General features: G+C 48.8%; 5 protein-coding genes across 5 annotated transcripts; 3 read left to right on the top strand and 2 right to left on the bottom strand.

The window, feature by feature from the left end:
- Positions 1-4,748: 4,748 nt before the first annotated feature.
- On the top strand, positions 4,749-6,350 carry SCP_1400390 (hypothetical protein; the record flags this gene model as incomplete). The annotated part of the gene is made up of 2 exons (XM_027763746.1): positions 4,749-5,320; positions 5,555-6,350. 2 exons carry the CDS (start codon positions 4,749-4,751, stop codon positions 6,348-6,350), a joined length of 1,368 nt encoding a protein of 455 aa, XP_027619547.1.
- A 1,175-nt stretch (positions 6,351-7,525) lies between these two features.
- Positions 7,526-8,314, bottom strand: SCP_1400380 (hypothetical protein; the record flags this gene model as incomplete). Its single annotated transcript, XM_027763745.1, has 2 exons — positions 7,526-8,126; positions 8,187-8,314. The coding sequence occupies 2 exons, from the start codon at positions 8,312-8,314 to the stop codon at positions 7,526-7,528; spliced, it is 729 nt and encodes a 242-aa protein (XP_027619546.1).
- A 1,113-nt stretch (positions 8,315-9,427) lies between these two features.
- On the top strand, positions 9,428-10,419 carry SCP_1400370 (hypothetical protein; the record flags this gene model as incomplete). Its single annotated transcript, XM_027763744.1, has 2 exons — positions 9,428-10,010; positions 10,067-10,419. 2 exons carry the CDS (start codon positions 9,428-9,430, stop codon positions 10,417-10,419), a joined length of 936 nt encoding a protein of 311 aa, XP_027619545.1.
- Positions 10,420-11,540: 1,121 nt separating this feature from the next.
- Positions 11,541-12,323, top strand: SCP_1400360 (hypothetical protein; the record flags this gene model as incomplete). The annotated part of the gene is made up of 2 exons (XM_027763743.1): positions 11,541-12,126; positions 12,181-12,323. 2 exons carry the CDS (start codon positions 11,541-11,543, stop codon positions 12,321-12,323), a joined length of 729 nt encoding a protein of 242 aa, XP_027619544.1.
- A 1,281-nt stretch (positions 12,324-13,604) lies between these two features.
- On the bottom strand, positions 13,605-13,934 carry SCP_1400350 (hypothetical protein; the record flags this gene model as incomplete). Its single annotated transcript, XM_027763742.1, has 1 exon — positions 13,605-13,934. The coding sequence occupies one exon, from the start codon at positions 13,932-13,934 to the stop codon at positions 13,605-13,607; it is 330 nt and encodes a 109-aa protein (XP_027619543.1).
- Between the last annotated feature and the right edge of the window lie 3,874 nt (positions 13,935-17,808).

Below are 17,808 nucleotides of genomic sequence, written 5' to 3'. Positions count from 1 at the left end.
CACTATTCCAGCCTAGCATGCTTAGGCAGTAACGAAGCCTGCACATCAGCATCGTCAGCACAGTCCATGCAGCCACCATCGGGGCAGTCCGCTCACACTTCAGCTTCTTGATCGGACCAATAAGAGTACTAGGTTCTGGCACCTAGGGGTGCTGCCCTGTACACATGCGCTAGCATAGGAAAAAGTCTAGCCTGTCTTGCACAAATAAAAGTGGATGGGCTCTTGCATATCCTGATTGACTGGCTGGCTGGCTGGCTGGTTTATTTTCGGATAACATTAAGCCGACGATCAGCTGGCCAGCTAGCTGATTCGAATCCCAGTAATAGTGCACAGCCCACTCTTGAGATTGAAGTTCTTTTCGACCCGTGTACTGCTGCCTCGCCATGACAACATCACCAGATCCACTTTATCGCCTCAGAGTAACACGATACTTGAAGTTGGACTGCATTTCTAAACTCAATCCGGCGAGGTCGACAGGCAGCTTGGTGCTTCGTATCAAATTTCACAGAATTCAGGACTTGGTGCTGTCTAGCTCATTATACCGAAACAACTCGAGCATTGTTGGTCCTATTTATAGGTTCAGCAGTCTTCTGGGAGTGGATGCATGGGTAAAACCACCTAAGCCAGCCACAGTAGTGAAGCAGCAACATTGTGTTGCCTGAATCAAACCAGCTGTGGCGAGCGCTATAATTATCTCTCAATCGTATTGGTCATGTTTCTCATTCTGTACCACATTGGCCTACCAGCCCAGTTCCACGGCATCGATATCCTATTAATAACATCATGGACATGACTTCGTCAAACACCCTGTCTAGGAAGTAGCCGATACTTCCCGGTACATCCAGAGGTATATATTCTAGACAGAAGCTCGTGGTATCCAGTCCGTCATCCAAGTCACACTACACCTGAGCTTGAGATCAATACCTTGTCAATCTGCCAGAGAAAAATGCCTTCCAACACCAAGCGTACGGTACGCAACGCCGCACACCAAGAGAACTCATCATCTAGACTCCTTTATCTTCTAACATTGTGCTATCATTAGCTATCTCTCCATGTGAGAACCAACAAGGCCATCCAAACCGTCAAGAGCTTGAGCCCAATCCAGACCTTTTCACCCAAACCTCGGGCAGCCACATTTACACCGAGTGCAAAGGACGCTGATATAAAGAACAGCGTACAGCAGGAATTCTTTTCTAAATTCGAAAAGATACTGCCGTCCATGTGTCGTAATGAAGCGCTTTTTCAACAATTCATTTCACAATGCATCCAGGATATTGGCAGTACCTCTACCGAGCCAGCTTATGAAGACGTGGCCGTCGCCTCCGGATCGAACGAGACGGGCAACCCAAAGAGCCTGCTAGAGATGCTTTTGGAGTTAGAAAAAAAGAAGAAAACAGTTGAGAAAAGTTTGGAGTCCATTGGGAATGACGTGAAGGAGGGAAGGACCTTGCACCTTGCCGATTTCGCGAATGCGGATGAAGAGTGGCTCAGGTGCACAGCGCAAATCCTTGTGTTGAAAGATCGCATCACAAGACCGTATAGCGGGAGCAGAACTAACTCCGGCACAGAATGAATGCAGGCGAAAGGTACCAGCAAAAGATTGAAACGGGGAGAGGTCGGATCTTACAACACACTCACTTGGGTTTGAGGCACTTAAAGTAGTTGCTTGGTCTATGCGCAATCCACGGACAGATATTCCAGTTCCTACCTTGCTAGCTTGCATCATCATCATCATTTTTGCATTATACTTCAGGCTTTGCTAAGTAATCGTATCGGTAGGCAGCACGCTGCCACCGCTGTAGTGGTGGTCAGCATAGCACCTAACAAGTGCCATGAAGAGCGCAGCTTCAACTCTTCTAATTTAACCAACTGCATATTACGCCACTTTCATTAGCTCGCCACACACTCATTATCCAGTCAATGAGAGATTCATGGTCTACAGATGCGACTGAAATATCCTCAGCCGTAGCAGTGCCACTCATAGCGGTATTAGCGCTTAGAAGATGCTTCTTTAGCTTGAGGCATATAATCACTGGGCACTTCTGCAGGGCGATAATTAAGCTACCAGAAATCAAAGCCGCACCACAAGCGCCGCAGTGAGATCTAATATTTTGCCCTGTTCAAACCATTCGACATAAGCAAGCTGGCTGCTTAGAGCATGCACTCATCCATAGTATATAGCGCGATCCGCCAATTTAGTCGGCCTTCCGCCCATCCCATAGGATGAGCAGTAGGCCAATCAAGAAGGTGAATTTCATATCAAAGTACGAAATGCTTTTCGCTCAGGGCTGTGCGCTCTTGTTGCACCATGAAGAGCGGCTCCCAAGATGGCAACCTTCATTAACGCCCGCCACTCTCATCCCTAGCCATAGATTTTACCCAACGGTGTACCGAAAATAGTCCAGCGTATATTTTTACGCTCATAATATTAACCTACACAGTTCGTTGTCTATCCTACAGGATTACTCCGACGCTAGTATGGATTCAAGCCATTTTCCGATCCAAGTGGCCGTGGCGAACACTGACTGGTATTCTTAGTCTCTTCTAAAAGCGAGGGCACATGTGTGACAAGAAACTGCCACTTTTATGCTGGGATTCTGCGAGCACTGCGCCCTGCAGCTGGAGGTACCAGGCCTCATAATTACGCATGATGAGGTGGCGAAGCATTTGAAAGTAGGCAGAAGTGGGGTACTATCAGAGAATGCTATTCTTAGCCATGATCCAAGCCAGATATAAAATGTCATTTACTTCTGCAGAGCTGAACCTTCCAGATTCAAAGACCACAGTCGAAACATCTACCGCCTTCGCTCCACCGCTCCCAAAGCTTAACCTCTCCAAAATCCAGTCACAGACGCCAGCCCCTCGATTTGATACGAATTCTCCAATTACAATCCTCAAAGATGTGCGCTGAACTACTGCTCTGGATCGCTTGCTTGGTGCTCTTTGGGGGTGGCCAAGCACAATCTATCTACTTCGCGGTCACATCACACCAGCTACAGTCTTTCTTCGGGAGCCATGACATGCATACCAATGCGCACTGGGCCCTGGCTATCTCTATCTTTTTCTGCATTTCGGCTCTAATCTTCCTAGTCTTTCTGGTAGAGTTATTCTGTGTGTCCCTCGAGCACTACATCGGAAGCCGGGAATTTGTCGCCCTTATCATCTTCACTATCATTCTCATTATCTTCCAACTCTGCGAGGCCATCATTCCCTGGGGATGGAAGAATGTGTTTGACTCCAGCGATAATCCGGGCCTTGCCCGAAAGTGTCGCGCCTTGGCAGGCGTGCAGATCGGATACCTCTCTCTGGTGGTGCTCTTAATCTTGTTCCTCCTCTCTTGCATCCTCTGGGAGAATGTTGAGGATGCCATCTACCACTTCCGGTATAAGCACCGCAGAGAGAAGAGATGCACCACAAATTCTGCATCTGCAGACTCAAATGACTCGGGAGGCCAAACTACATCTGAAGAGGCATAAGACGGTATGCAAAGAGGGCAACAAACCAGGTGGGACAACGGATTGGTGACAGAGCACTACGGAGGAGCTCTTGGTAGAGCAGTACACAGAGACTAAAAAAGGCTCTTAATGTAGGAGTTCGACGGCTACAGGTTCACAGATGGGTTATTCGCAATTGTGTTACAAGGCACTGTAGGCGACTATTTAATGCGGTACTACCCTCAAACATTCTCTACTTGCATTTACTAATATGGACTTGGAACTGCTAGCATTTTATTTTAACATCGAATGCATTTCTTATAACATTACAGATTATGCTACAATCTTCGAAGAAAAAGGGGATAATCTACAATATTTTAAAGGGCTAAGAGGCAAGGGCTCACTGTCTCCCAGCACACTCACACATTCCATTGTCTACAGTTTTGTTCATTACGTCCTTTCTAGATACTCTAAATACAGAGCCAACAATGACGCTGCAGTGAATATAAACAGAACAACCCGATTTGGCCATATTGTACATGCACCAATAAGACGAAAGACCTAGCTGCCCATGTGATGGAATGGTTTCATGAGCGTTGGTGATTTCTGCAAATTAATCTGCAAGTGAGCAATGCAGGTTGACACACGATAGGTGTACCACTAAAATGACGCAAGTGGTCATACGAGCAGGGTTGAATTTGAGCCCCCCTGACCGTCCGACGGTCAAGCTGACAGGCGTTTTAATGCATCAATGAGCAACAAATCTCAACAAGGGGTGAGACTAACATAGGCAGACTAGTTGTTTCCTTGGTTCCAGGCTTCCTACCGGCCGAGAAATGGCGGCCAAGTTCTATAATTAAATGTGCCACGTGATTTTTCATTCCAATGAGCAGCTCTTAGCATATATAGGATGATGAGTGGTGTGTATATATGCTCTTGCACAAAGCTTGGATTTTACAGCTGCACTTGTTCTTCTCTTAACTCCGAACTACCATCCTCAAAATGTGAGTTCTGAGCAACAGAATGGTAAAACGCTACAGTCTTTGGCACTAATTGTCTTAATTTGTTTATGAAAAGACCCATTACAGCATTTAGCTGACCAGATCGTAGCCATACAAGATTTCAGCCATCAACACCATTTTCAGAAGCAGCAACTAGGGTTTTAAGACCCATATTATCCTCAACCTGTAAATTCCCACTACTTCAAGACGTAACACTACTATCACCGCCTAGTCATCCGACTAGTTATACCACTGTAGCAATGTAGACTGACAAGTCGAACCAGACTTCAGTGTGTAGCCCTCTCTGTTCAACATGGACCCGACACAGATCATCAAACAAGCAAATGAAAGGATTCGAGGGCTCGAAGAGACGACAAAGATTCAAGAACAGCGAATCAAAGAACTTGAGGTCGACACGAAAAGACTTGAATCCAATCTTCACCGAGCCCAAGAAACCGAACGGTCACTTTCTTGGGAGCGCAGCAAGATAATCGTACAGCGGGATGACTTGGCAGTGCAGCTCGATCTGGCAGTCAAGCAGTGGACAGAGAAAGACTGCCACATCCAAGGCCTTGAACAACAGATGTCTTACCTACAGCGGTCTATCTCCTACATGCAAGCTCAATCGAGTGATGGCGCTAATGCCCAAAACGCGATCCGCCAGCTGGTGAGCCAGCTCGAGAAAGCAAAGCTTATAGAGCATCCGCTTCAAGCTGATGCCAGATGGAGTGAAGAGGACCTGGACTCGCTTATGAAAAATATTCAAGGCATGGAGGACAAAAGCCAAGCCGATCAGGCCCAGCTCAAAAACGCGAAAGAGAAACAGGCAAAAGCAGAGCTACAGCTCGTCACCGAGCGCACGCAGTCCCAGAAAAGAGTCGACAAGTTAGTGAAGGATCGAGAACGCAATCGAACAGAGCACCAACAGAAGATAAAAGAAAAGGATGTGCTCGTCGCTGCACGCGATGATCTCAACAAATGACTTGCCGCTGCAAACAGACAGCTTGGTGGGAGAGTAGGACGTGAAAAGAAGAAAGGGAAAATTGGCAAGCAGAAGCTTACGGAAGCCCAAGCGGAGATTGACGCGCTACAAGCTGAGCTAGATGATCAGGACTGAAGAATCGAGGAAGCCGAGGCAATGCTCGAAGAAAAGGAGGCACTGGAGCAAGAGCTGCAGCAAAGAATAAAATCTGAAGATGACCTGCGGAAGCAACTGGAGGATTCAGCCGATCAGTTGGAAATTTCCAGTAGCTATTGGCGTTCTCAAGACCGGGAGCTACAGAAGAGACTCGACAGCGTGATTCAAGAGGTCAAAAAGCACCGCCAAGGAGTATATGTGGAGCAGCTGAAGGACCAGCTCCAAGAGAGCAATCAGAACATCGGTTACATCAAGAGACATCGGGCCTGGCTAACAGAAACACTACACGAGCGAGATGCGACAATTGAAGAACTAGAATCGACAATTGCAGACTTCGAAGCGAGCGAGGGGAAGTACGAGGAGCACGTCCAGTTACTGCAGCAGCGAATCAAGGCAACCCGTCATATCGACCTTGCTGAGCTCAGAAAGGGCAGCCTCGACCGCGTCCTGACTCTGTTCGACGAGGTTTCAGGCATGCTAAGCGCTATCGACTCAGAAGACCAATCGCATCTCGATGACGCGATCGAGTCTATTCAAAGCTTTTTGCAGGGAGCTATGGTCGAGGCAAGATCGATTTTGGAGCGCGCAGGGAGCATTGCAACAAGACTGTGCTCGCACGCTGAAAAGATGACGCTCATCGTGAGCAAGGTCAAATCGCAACAAGAAATTAAAGCTGCTTTGGCAGGGCTCGAAATATCGAAGGAAGTATTCCAAAGGATGGTGGACCAAATATTTCCAGCAGGCGCAGGGGCTGTGGGATCAGAGGAGACGCGCTAAACCCGAGCGGAGCAGATCAGCCACTAGCAGAGACTAGCGTATCGTCCATTATCATCGAAACTCTCGCCTTGTGAACAAACTTTCCCGTGACATACAGATCCTTTGATGCTGCTAGCAACATATCTGTCACCAACAGTCATGTTTACATCTAAGGCGTGGCGTGCTTTTACACTGGCCAAAACTTAACCAACGATGCACACCGGTCGCTCGAAACAGCCAGGTGGAATACTGGATGACGATAACACGCCGATGGTCCCTACTCACTTCGCTCTTGGTCTTGCTCGCTTCTCCTTCGAATGATTCATCGCTTCATCGTTTTTCATAGGGCTGTCTTCTTAGCATACCGCAGATAAAATCAGCGTGCGTGCCACTTTTGAGATCGCATTAATCTTGGCGCCTACTAAAATGGCGCCCTGCCCACTTCCGGCGATTTTTACACCAGCAGACCTTTAACATCTAATATCTCTTTGTCGGTGTAAAATCCCAAGCTTAAGGTGCCGGGGCCGCACATGAGCCAGTCGTGAGCGCATGAAGCTATTCACGGACACGCCTCCATGCGCGGGCGCGGCTCTGCGGGAGCCCAGCGGCACCGGTTCGGGGGAACAGTTCTTCCGAGGCCACAATTCGCCCGCCGCGCGTCCATTTCTGGCGTCGCACGCTGCGGCGCTTGGCTTTGCAGGACCGCCTCCGCTGAGGATTCATGCTGGCGCCATATCCGTCTCTGCAGCGTCTCCTTCGCGCGCCCGAATCACTCGGGGTGCAGATGCGAGGGCCTGCGAGCGCCGTGCCAGCCTCGGGAGCAGTCCGCTAGTTTTGCTGATGCCATTGGTGGCACTGGTTGCCGCTTTATCGTGAGTGGGCGGTGTTAAAGCAGCCAGACCGTCCGCCGGCTCCACAGCACCTGATCGATGGCTTGAGCTGCTAGCCACGGCCGCTCATAACATTAAAGGTGAAAAATCCCGGCTTCCGTCTGCCGACTGAAAGGTACGGCGAAAGCTACACAAAGCTACGCAAGAGTACAAGTGTTCTCTCCACGGCTTGTCCTCGCGGGACGCTAGTCGCTAGGCTCCCATGTACCTCGACTGGGCCTGGTAAGCTTGGCGCAACTTTCACGCCTGCATCGCGTTTCGTTCGGCAAATCTCGGTTTCATTTTGGTTTCTACTCAAGCCCGCTTTCAGGCCTCTATGGATGATGTGGTGATGTGCACCTCCAATGCACTGCGCCAGAATACAGTATCTCTCGAATGTGATGGACGACAGATGCCCCCTATCTGCACTGGTTCATCGTCTACATGTCTGAATAGATGCACCCGGCTCATGATATCCTCCCACCTCTCGTCCTGCTCATCCTGCCTCTCCGGCGGCGTGGAAGGCTCGCTGTCATACACACATAGTGGCGTAGACACCGGAATAAAATCAAAGAGGTACTCAAGCAAGTCTCTATCCTCTCCGCAATCGTCCCGGGGGTCGTCAGTCATGAGAAAGATGCTCGGGCGTTGCCGTAGCGAGATATATACCCCCTCGTCCGTGGCATCCATCTCGGCATCCTTCTCAGCATCAAATGCTCCTTGCACGCATATCCAGTGCATGTGGAGGTCGAGGAGCTCTTTAGCACCTGCCAGATGTTGGAAGACAATGCAGTCGGCATCATGCGTCATCTTATTATGGTAGAGAGGGTCTCCGGGGCCATTTTGGTAGACTTTATCGCCCCCCAACGATTGTGCCCATGCCAGTTTGCCATAAAGCTCGGGGCTGTAGAGCACCAGAGACTTCAGCCTGCAGCTTGAGTTAGTGCCTACAGAGGTGCTTTACTTCTTATAGCAGGCTTGTAAATACCTTTTGTCTGCCTGTTCCTCTTCGGTATTCCGATAATTCTTGGTTCTCCACTGCCGCAGGGCCTCGGGCTCATTGACAACGATCCTTTCGATAGGCGATAATATCGTAGGCTTCCATTCCCGGGTCATGCCATTGTATCTCACGCATTTTTGGTGATCTATTTCAGAATGTAATAAGTCGGTGAGCTTTTTTATCGCGTCCATGCTGGATCGTATCTGTGGGGTTGATTGTAAACGGCTGGTGGCTGCACACGGCGAATGCTCCTTTGAATCCCGACTCTCTCTCGAATGCAGCAGGCTGGTAAGATGGCGGGAGTCTCTCTTATATACTCGAAATGGGCCACGTTCTACGCGAGGCAGTGCATCAGGAATATTCGTAGCTTGTGTAGGATGATCCTACAGAGCATAGAGCGGGCCCGAGTAGTAGCTTAAGTAGTATGCCAACTCAGGGCTGAGACGGCAGGCAACCTGCTTCAGCGCTGAAAGAAAAATTTTCATTGGATCTGTTTTACAGCTGCGCACGCCATATGCTGCAAATAGAGCCGCCGCTAACTCCAATGTCCTATCACATCCCAGGCTGTGCTCACTAACCTTCGCTAATGGTGCCATCCAGTGACACGCTGATCGTCGAATTGCTCAATGGCACTTTTTCCTTCCCGTTCATCATCGGCGGTGTGTGTATGTATGTTTCAGGCTGTCATCGAAGCCCAGTGGTGTGTGAGGCCTAGCTGATATAGTAGATTGGCCAATGTACCCATCACCTTGGTGTCGAGGCATGGTCTATGACCTGTTGGAGCTGAGCTCTCAATACAGGCTGGGTCTGATGAAAATGGGTGCAGAGCGCCTGACAGAAACAGGCACTGAAAGTATGATTATAGCTAACATGGCTTTTCGTACTGTTTTCTTAGCAAAGACCTTGTGAAAGTATCCTACCAATGATGGGGCACTTCAATGCAAAGCATGATTGTATTCGGTGCAGATGATCCGTATTCACAGGTCATCCAGTTCTAGTGACCCTGCCGCACCTTGGTACAATACGTGGCTGGCTGGCTGGCTGGCTGGTGACTTTTCCGATAACATTAATCGCTGCGAAAATATTTCACTTAAGTAGCTGTCAGCTCCGCTGTTCACCTGCCCTTTGTTCCTCTTGCTTTTACCTCCATCTATGTTCTTGCCCACTCTGGCTCACGCATCAATCACCAGTATAATGCCGTTCCACTTAATCACAGCGATTGCACCAAAATGGATACATTCACCTTCGACATTCCAGCCATTCTTGCTGGCGACACTGAACCGCAGACAAATGTACTCGTGCAGGACATATATGGCCCCAATATCGCTGATCGCAAACCAGTTCAACTCTTACCATACCACGTCCAGCATTATAACCACAACATGCAGCGCTGGATGGCAGTCGTTGCGGCAGCTCATGATGAATTAATGCGCGGCTTCCAGTACCAAATCAACGCCGAAGCAAAATTAAGAGAGGTTATGCTGTCTGTGGATGACTTCTGTTTCTATAACGATCGTTCAGTCGATCTCGCTGGTGAATGCTCGACGTTTTGGGACCCCGACCCGGAGTTCAATCAGATGGAAGATGCTCGGACAGCGATCACGGATAAAACGCCCCCGGTGGAATGGTCTGATTCCGTGGGCCTCGATCTATCGCTTTTCCAGAAACACGCCTATCAGATGAGCAAGCATTCCGAAGCACTGTCAAGTCTCTTTGCTTCTTTCATTGCGGTGCCGATTAGCCTCTCCCGAGACGACATCAATGAAAGCCGACGCACCCCTCTCTATGCCAGGAGGGATGGCACTGCCACTAGTGAGTTATAGATGGCCCAGCTTTGGTTTGAAGAAACGCTAATGGGGCTCCCATAGATGAGATTGCACGTGCCATGGAAGATGTCATGCCAAGTGATGCAAATAACGAGAGGGAAGCTCGGCAACTCAAGCTCGAACCCGCGAAGTGGTCTCACGTATTATTGGGGAGCGATTTTGGCCCTCGGCTCTTTAATCCTGGAACACCAGATCGCAGGCTCTATTCAGAAACGAGTTATGACTTTGATATACAGGATGACGACATGAAAGGGCCTGGATGTGCACCCTCTAGGTCTTTGTTCGAAATTCTGAACATATCGGAAGGTGAATTGTATGATTGCAGCGAAGACGAACTGGCGGACTGTTATCATGGCCATCCAGAGAGGCCGCAGCCCAGATACGGCAGCCATTGATGTTCAGACGAGCGTTCCATGAGTTACGGAGTGAACGAGGGGTATGATCAATATTCACAGATAAGATCACGCTATTATTCCCTTGTGCGATGGGACGTCTCAATAATTCGTTCATCTACACATTGATTTGGGAGTTACGGTATGAAAACACAGGATTACTCAATATAGACATCGAATTTCCATCAACTAATAGACGAGATGGTCAATTACTTATGAATCTGCCCAAGTTTGAGTGCTATGAATATTACTTATACATCCGCCCAGGTTCGAGTGCGATGAATGCTACTATGGCATTAGAGCTGTTGAAGTGCAACAGCGCCGCCAAGCTATTACGGTTCAATCCACTTGATGCTTTGGACATATCGAGTACGCTGGACACTGGTGGAGCTCACGCGCATATCAAATTGCATGCTCTGTATGCGCTTAATGTAAGAGCACTATAATGCGGCGTGGACTGGTCACTGCTGGTGGGCGCATCAGCCTGTGCCTGTATCTCCGCCTCTGAACTCATGTACCCCTTAAGACAGTGCTCATCCATATGACTATTCAGCCACACATTATTTGTGTCATGCAGATGGGCGACATCTCAGCCACAGCCTGTGGCAAACTGGCCGACCGGCCGGCCAGCCGGCTGGCTGGCTGGCTGGCTGACACTATTTTCGTATAACATTAGTGTGACTGGCTGACCGGCTGACCGGCTGGCTGGCTGAGCTGTTTTTCCGATAATATTACTTACGCCGAGAACCAGGAAAGCCCACTTGCGCCACGTATGACGAACTTTAGTCCGCTCACGGCACGTCGACTTATTAACCCTTATTTTGAAAGCGCGGATGCTATTTCAGGAAGTGCAGCCGCGTGTGGCGCCTCCTTTTGGGTCCCTGCGCCACCATCTGGCCGCATAACGTGAGGGGATATCGGGTAGCTGAACGTGCGCCCTCAGCATCTCCATACACTGAAGGTAGTATTAAAGTGTCGCCTGGCCCCTCATGCGATGAACTGAGACCAAGTATAATATTAACTGGCAGAAAACCTGCGTCTTGTCTCTTCCCTCCATCGCCGCTCACATTCATGCTCCTTTTCGAATCGCCAGACACGCTTGCACCTATTCATCACGCTTCGCTATGAATCACTCCGTTTTCTCTAACAGCGACCTTTCTCAATGGCTCGCCAGTCCTGAATACCCAGTGTCGCGCTTGCTCACCAGCCACGGTGGCACTCGATACAAGGCCCTGGTTTCGGAGCAGCTGTACCCCCCTGAGGTTTCTAAAGTCATATCCTACCTCCGTCGCATGCCCAAGGGCATAGATCACGAGTCTCCACGTGTCGGTCTCGACTACATTGAGCTGATTTCGCACGAGATCGATCAATGGAAGCTCACGCTTGAAGGCCAGGAAGATTTGTCACGCCTGCACCGAATGGAGCTCAACCTAGCTACGAGTGTCTGTCTACCATGGAAAGTTACGAAAACTGGAGACAAAAAGAAACCGGAACTCATCGAGTGCGAAATGGACTCCTTTCTGTCTGATTTCAGACATTTTGAATCCATCGCTTCTCTTACCAAGGATATCGTCGAGGCTATCGCCGCTATCATGGCAGACTATCTTCAGCCAGGTCTGGAAGAAGAGCGCAAATCTTTTCGTGGTCCTTCGCAGATAATACCCATACCTACGGAGTCGAGATACATCGTAAAAGTTTTTGATCTATATCGTCAGTATTTTCACCTTTCGCAGACCTAGTAGATATATACTGAGGCTTTTATAGGTCACGCACTTCCGACGGAGTCTGGTGAGGGTGTCAACACCCTATACAAGAAGGATGGGATGGAGGAACAGAAGTTATGGGTATCGAGGCCCCTTCACCTAGCCGGTCTTTTCACATGGCAGGTTGTTTGCAAGCCCCACTAACTACTGTCTGCCGTCACTATATATCTGGCAGGAGTGATGGAAATTCGATTGCGTCGCGCAGGTCTCCAGCTTGTAATCAAAGGAGAGTCGGCATTTCATTTCTATTTCATTATTGTCCTAGTGTGCTAGTTATTCCTATCTCGATTGGCCTTGCTGCACCCACTTGCTCTTCTGGCTATAGATTACAGCTATCTGCGTGATAATTTTGATTTCCACAAGTGTGATGTACAGTTAGTCATAAAGAGGTGACCTTGCTCGCGCGGTCCCTATGGAGGGAGCTGCCAAGGCTGCTTCAGATGCTCCAGTTTATGGCGCCACATAGAAAGACTGATGCTTACAACGTGCTACTGAAGGTGCAAAAAATGCAAATGGGGCCTCTAAGGTATCGAGTATTATTTATAAGTAGTGTATCGATGCATTGACGAGTACGCAGGGTGGCTTCCACTCTTCAACTAATGCGGCTCGTGGTACCACTCGATAAAAGGATATTATATTACACTTCGTTTCCACTTTACAATATAAATCCATGGGCTGGACTCAGATTCTGCTCCAGCGTGGCTCTCCTAATGGCGCTAGCGCATGTCCTACACGTGTACTCGCCTTTGAAACGTTTGTAGCCAGTACGTGCTGTGCGGCTGCCTGCAGCCAAGGCCGCCCCTGGATTAAAGCACGTATTTCCAATATCCAGTAGTTCAATATCTAATGTATCGGGGTTGCAAGCCCGCCTCGAGACGGCTAGTAGGATTAAGAGGCGGTATCATCTTCTAATCGAGTCAGCAACTCACCACGCTAGTTGCTCAGAGAGAGATTCACATACCACCTAGAACGCCCAATTCACTCATGTGCCGAAGAGCGGTGAGAATGCAGCATAAGCCCCGTAACAGGCGCACAGTACACGCTGTGAAACACTGAGACTCGTATTTAAACCAGCTAGCTGGCTGGCTGGCTGGCTGGCTGGCTGGCTGAGCTGTTTTTCTGACAACATTAGTAGGAAAAAGCCCTATTTTCAGTAAGTTAAACGAAAAATACGGCTAAAGCTACGCAAGAATACATGGTCTGTCTCAGGAGCTGGTCCTCTTCGAGAGTGAAACTCCAGATAGACTCCAGGTACCTATGAGGGCCACCTGACTTTGCATAAATATCATAACTGCAAGGAGTTCTCTTCAACCGTTTTCGATTCTATTTCAGTTACTGTTCAATCCCCTTTTGCTCCTTGGTGGACGACATGGAATGAACAGCACCGATACACAGTGGCTCAGGAGCGCCATGTCCAGATTAACACTAAAAATTCCTGTAAATCCGGTCCTCCTCATCCCGCTGCGCCTGCAGTTCAGCTATCTCGATATCAACATTACACAATGGTGTAGCTATGTGGATGAAATCGAAAATGTACTCGAGGAGGCTGCTATTTGCCCCTTGTTCCTCCCTGGGATCACGCTTCGTGATATAGATCATAGGGCGTTGCCGTGGTTTAATACTCATATCGTCGCCCATAGCGGCTTTCCTAACATCAAATGTCTCCTGTGCGAACACCCAGTTGAAATAGAAGTCGAGGAGCTGTTTGTTGTCAACCAAGTCTTTGGAGATGATACAGTCGGCGTCGCATCTCATCTCATTACAATAATCAGATATTGTCGGACATTCCGTATAGATCTGGGTCCCCCCTAGCGATTGTGTCCACTTTCTTCTACCAGTAACTAAAGAGCTGTAGAGCACCAGAGACTTGGGCCTGCAGCTCTAATTAGTGCCTAAAAGGATGCGTCACTATTCCCGTGGGCTTGTAGTTACCTTTCACCTCTCTGCCCCTTCTCATAGTTCCAGAAGTTCTCGGTTCTCCACTGCCATAGAGCGTCAGGCTCATCAAAGATGATCCCATTCATTGGCAAGACAAATCTTTGTGTCCAGTAACAGATCCTGCCGTCGTCTCTTGTGCGTTTGTCGTATATTCTTTGCCAGGTCAATAAGGCCGCGAATCCGGTTGATGCATCCATAATGGGTCATATCTATCTATTTTGGTTTCGAAGGGCTGGTGGGTGTTTGCGGTGAATGACGGATCTTGGCCCTCTTGAGCGCTGCAGACCAGGAATATTGTAGGACGCTCCTTTTAATGCTCGAAACAGGTCACGTGCCAAGCAAGGGGGGCAGCATGCTAGGAATGTACGTAGCTTGGGTGGGAAGCGCCCTCATCATGCATAGCTGCCTAAGTGGCAGTGTAACCATTATAGTAACTCGGAGCTGAGACGGCACCACCACGGCCACAGTACTGGTGGTAAGAAATTTTTTCATTGGACCGGTTATGTGATGATGGACGCCATATACCAAGAATAAAGCGGCCGCTGTTTCCAGCTTTTGGATACATTCCGGTCAGATTCACTGAGCTTTGCCAGTGGCGTTATCTAGCAGCGCCCCATCGATACAATGCTTGACGGCATACTCGTTCCTTAATATATTACCAGCACCGTATGTAGGTATGCTGCAGACTGTGATATAAGCTCATTAGCGCGTGAGGCCAGCGTATCCAATATTTTGATGCTAGGGCACTGTCCATGGCCTATTGGACTTCGTAAGGTAGACCGGGCTTAATGAAAAGGGGTAGATAGTACCTAGTACGGATGGGCACTTGGGCATGATTATGACCAGCATGGAGCGTGCACTGGGCCTAGCAGAGCACACCTTTCCCCCCAACATGCTTAGTGAAACCCTCATGAAACTGCGCAACCACTTTCAGAACACCTCGGCGTATGTATCCAGTGCTGGAGGCCCTGTATGCGAGCCGTCTAGCTCCAATCATGCTTTGATGCTGGTTTCTGGTCGATTGGCTGACCGGCTGAGCAACTGGCTGGCTGGCTGGCTGGGCTGTTTTCTCATAACATTACAATGTAAAGGGCCAGTGTAATCTAGGCGCACGATACCTGTGTCGTACGGTAGCTATAACCTACATATACGAAAGCGGGTTGGATAGCACACTCAAAACACGCTATTAAGGCTTTGTCTTTTAACAATAATTCAATTTTATTAAACTAACCACTAAGGCTTCAGGACTATAGGGCCTCCACTGCGGAGTTTCACCCTTCTACTAAGTCGCTATGACGGTTAATCGTGATACTATAGTAACCCTTAATATATAACTAGTACCATAAGATTTTATTCATCGTAACTTTTTAATTATTTAAAGATCGTCTATATACTATGATATGGTGCACTCTGCCATTGCACTAAAAGAGTAGTCACCGAAATATCATGAAGACTCGGCGACATGGCAGAATAGTATATAAACCTTAAACGGGCCTAGTGTTATCACCCTGTAACATACTAAACTGATAGAGGTTCCTGTTAATTAGCCAAATAGAATCAAGGAAGTTTTACGTTATATAAGATAACTTAGTAAAGAACGATTCTTATACTCATAGCATCTATAACGATAATCTTACCGTACTCATTTAGATATTTATATAGTTAATACCGCGTTCCTCATAAGGCCTCTTCTAACGTAGCTAATTTTTTAAAAACCCACCGCTTTGAACGCCAACTATATTTTAGACGAAGAGCAAACAGCATGCAAGTCTTTTATTGGGCGCTGGGAGCCACTTCTTGGCTCGGGCGCCGCAGCGCTTCCAGTTGCCGTTTTACTTCAGCTAGCAACTTTTTAAGCAGTCAGACTGTCATAGGCTCGCACGATAGGAGCCCCCTTATTAGAACCAGAGGCCACGAGAGGCAGGTTGTAGTTGAGAGGGAGTTAGGCATACCGGGAGCAAGATGTCTCATTCGAAAGCGTGGCCGAGCACCGCGAGGTACGATGCGATATGAATCACAATAACATTCAACTCGGCTATCTCGAGCCTGTCCACAAGTGTGTGGTAACCCCTGTCAAATTAAAATCGTGATAATGAGCTAGACTAGTGGCCTTATGCTGCCCTATTCTCTATCCACGCTCACCGATGAAAACCCCGTTGCTGTAATAGTGGTATACCGACCTGGAGCTTCCTACATCCAACCACGCACGCATCTCCAGATCAACGCTGCATCGATAGCACGAGGCTAATTGATCCTATAGCGCAGTTTTCATCGTGATCAAGCAAGGCAGACTGATGGGCAGTGATTCCGGTGTTTCGCAGCCACGAATGGTACAAGTTGGGCAAGCAGCCATCAACTAACCTCTTGATGGTCTAATTTCAGTGGCCGACTGCGCATTTTTGCGGCTTTGCTCGACCACAGTAGCACCGGCACTGCTTCTGCTGTAGCGGTACGGTTTGTGCCGCAGCAGTACTGCTGTGCATATAGCGACATAACCACAGCTGGAGGTGCCGCTAGTGGAGTCAGGCTATGCTGCCCAAGTGCCATGTCTCCTCAATCTGCCCCATTGGTGTGGTGAACGTCAGCCTACAGACAGTGGTGGCACAGCAACTGTAAGCCTCGATACTCAGGCCATCCAGCTCACTGTGACACTGCTACGGTGTACATGTCACGGGTTCAGCGTGGATCGAGACCTGAGGAGGCTGCTCAGTGGGCGTTGTTGGCTATCACATTCGCAACTAATCCAATATCCATATCAGCCGTGCCAGTATGCCCCACCCGCCCCCCTCCACCGAGGCTTGCTGCGCCAACCCAACACCCAATACACTAGAGCCGCTCGAGAATCTGTCATGGCTTCATTAAAACAGTACAGTCAGCTCTACTGAGCTAGCGCAGCCCATGCAGTTCTGCTGGGTTGCACAAGTCCTCCATCGATGCACAAGCGTCTTTAGGAGCGAAATTTTACTATTAAAGAGTAGACACTAGGAGTTTTCGCAGCCCTAGTCTATGCTATGCCTCGGAAATGCGAATGGAGCAGCGATATGTACCGCTGACCTATTTATTCCGATCAACTGTAGTCATCATTGGAGGTATGCCGGGCGCCTAATCAGATAGCTTCAACTGACTGCCACAATGCTTCATGATGATAGACGCTTGCCCAGAAAGTATCAAAACACCCGGCCTCTGCCACCGTCTGCAGTTCACTGTTTGACTGCCGGAGCGCTGTCCCAAGCAGCTGGCTGGCCTTAGTGCGCGCACACTGGGTGAGGTGGCGCCCCAGTGCAGCAGCCGCAAGAATGCCAACCATGTAGAAGTTGCGATCCAGTGCCTTGATTGGGATAACATTAAGGGACATATGCACTAACATCCTCCCATCGACCGGATACGAGGATGCCTAGCGTACTAGAGCGGAAACAGGAAGCATCTACGCAATATAAATGCTCTCTACTGAATTCTGTCCTCTTATAGAGCTCGGACACTAGCTGGGTCTCATACACCTCTACGAACCCGGTTAGATTTGATACAAATATTACAGCTGCAAGGTGTTCCCTTTGACGATTCTGTATTTCGTTTCAATACACACACAGTCTAACTTCTAAGTGCCAGTATTCTATAGACGGCACCAATGGAAAGTGGCGTTAGAAGTGCCATATCTGACTGCGCGTACGCGGTTCATCGACTTCCGATCCTC

Source organism: Sparassis crispa (assembly GCF_003851025.1).
Source record: "Sparassis crispa DNA, contig_000013F, whole genome shotgun sequence".
NCBI classification, from domain to species: domain Eukaryota; kingdom Fungi; phylum Basidiomycota; class Agaricomycetes; order Polyporales; family Sparassidaceae; genus Sparassis; species Sparassis crispa.
The sequence above is the reverse complement of the archived record's forward strand: the minus strand, read 5'-3'. Positions and strand labels throughout refer to the sequence as shown.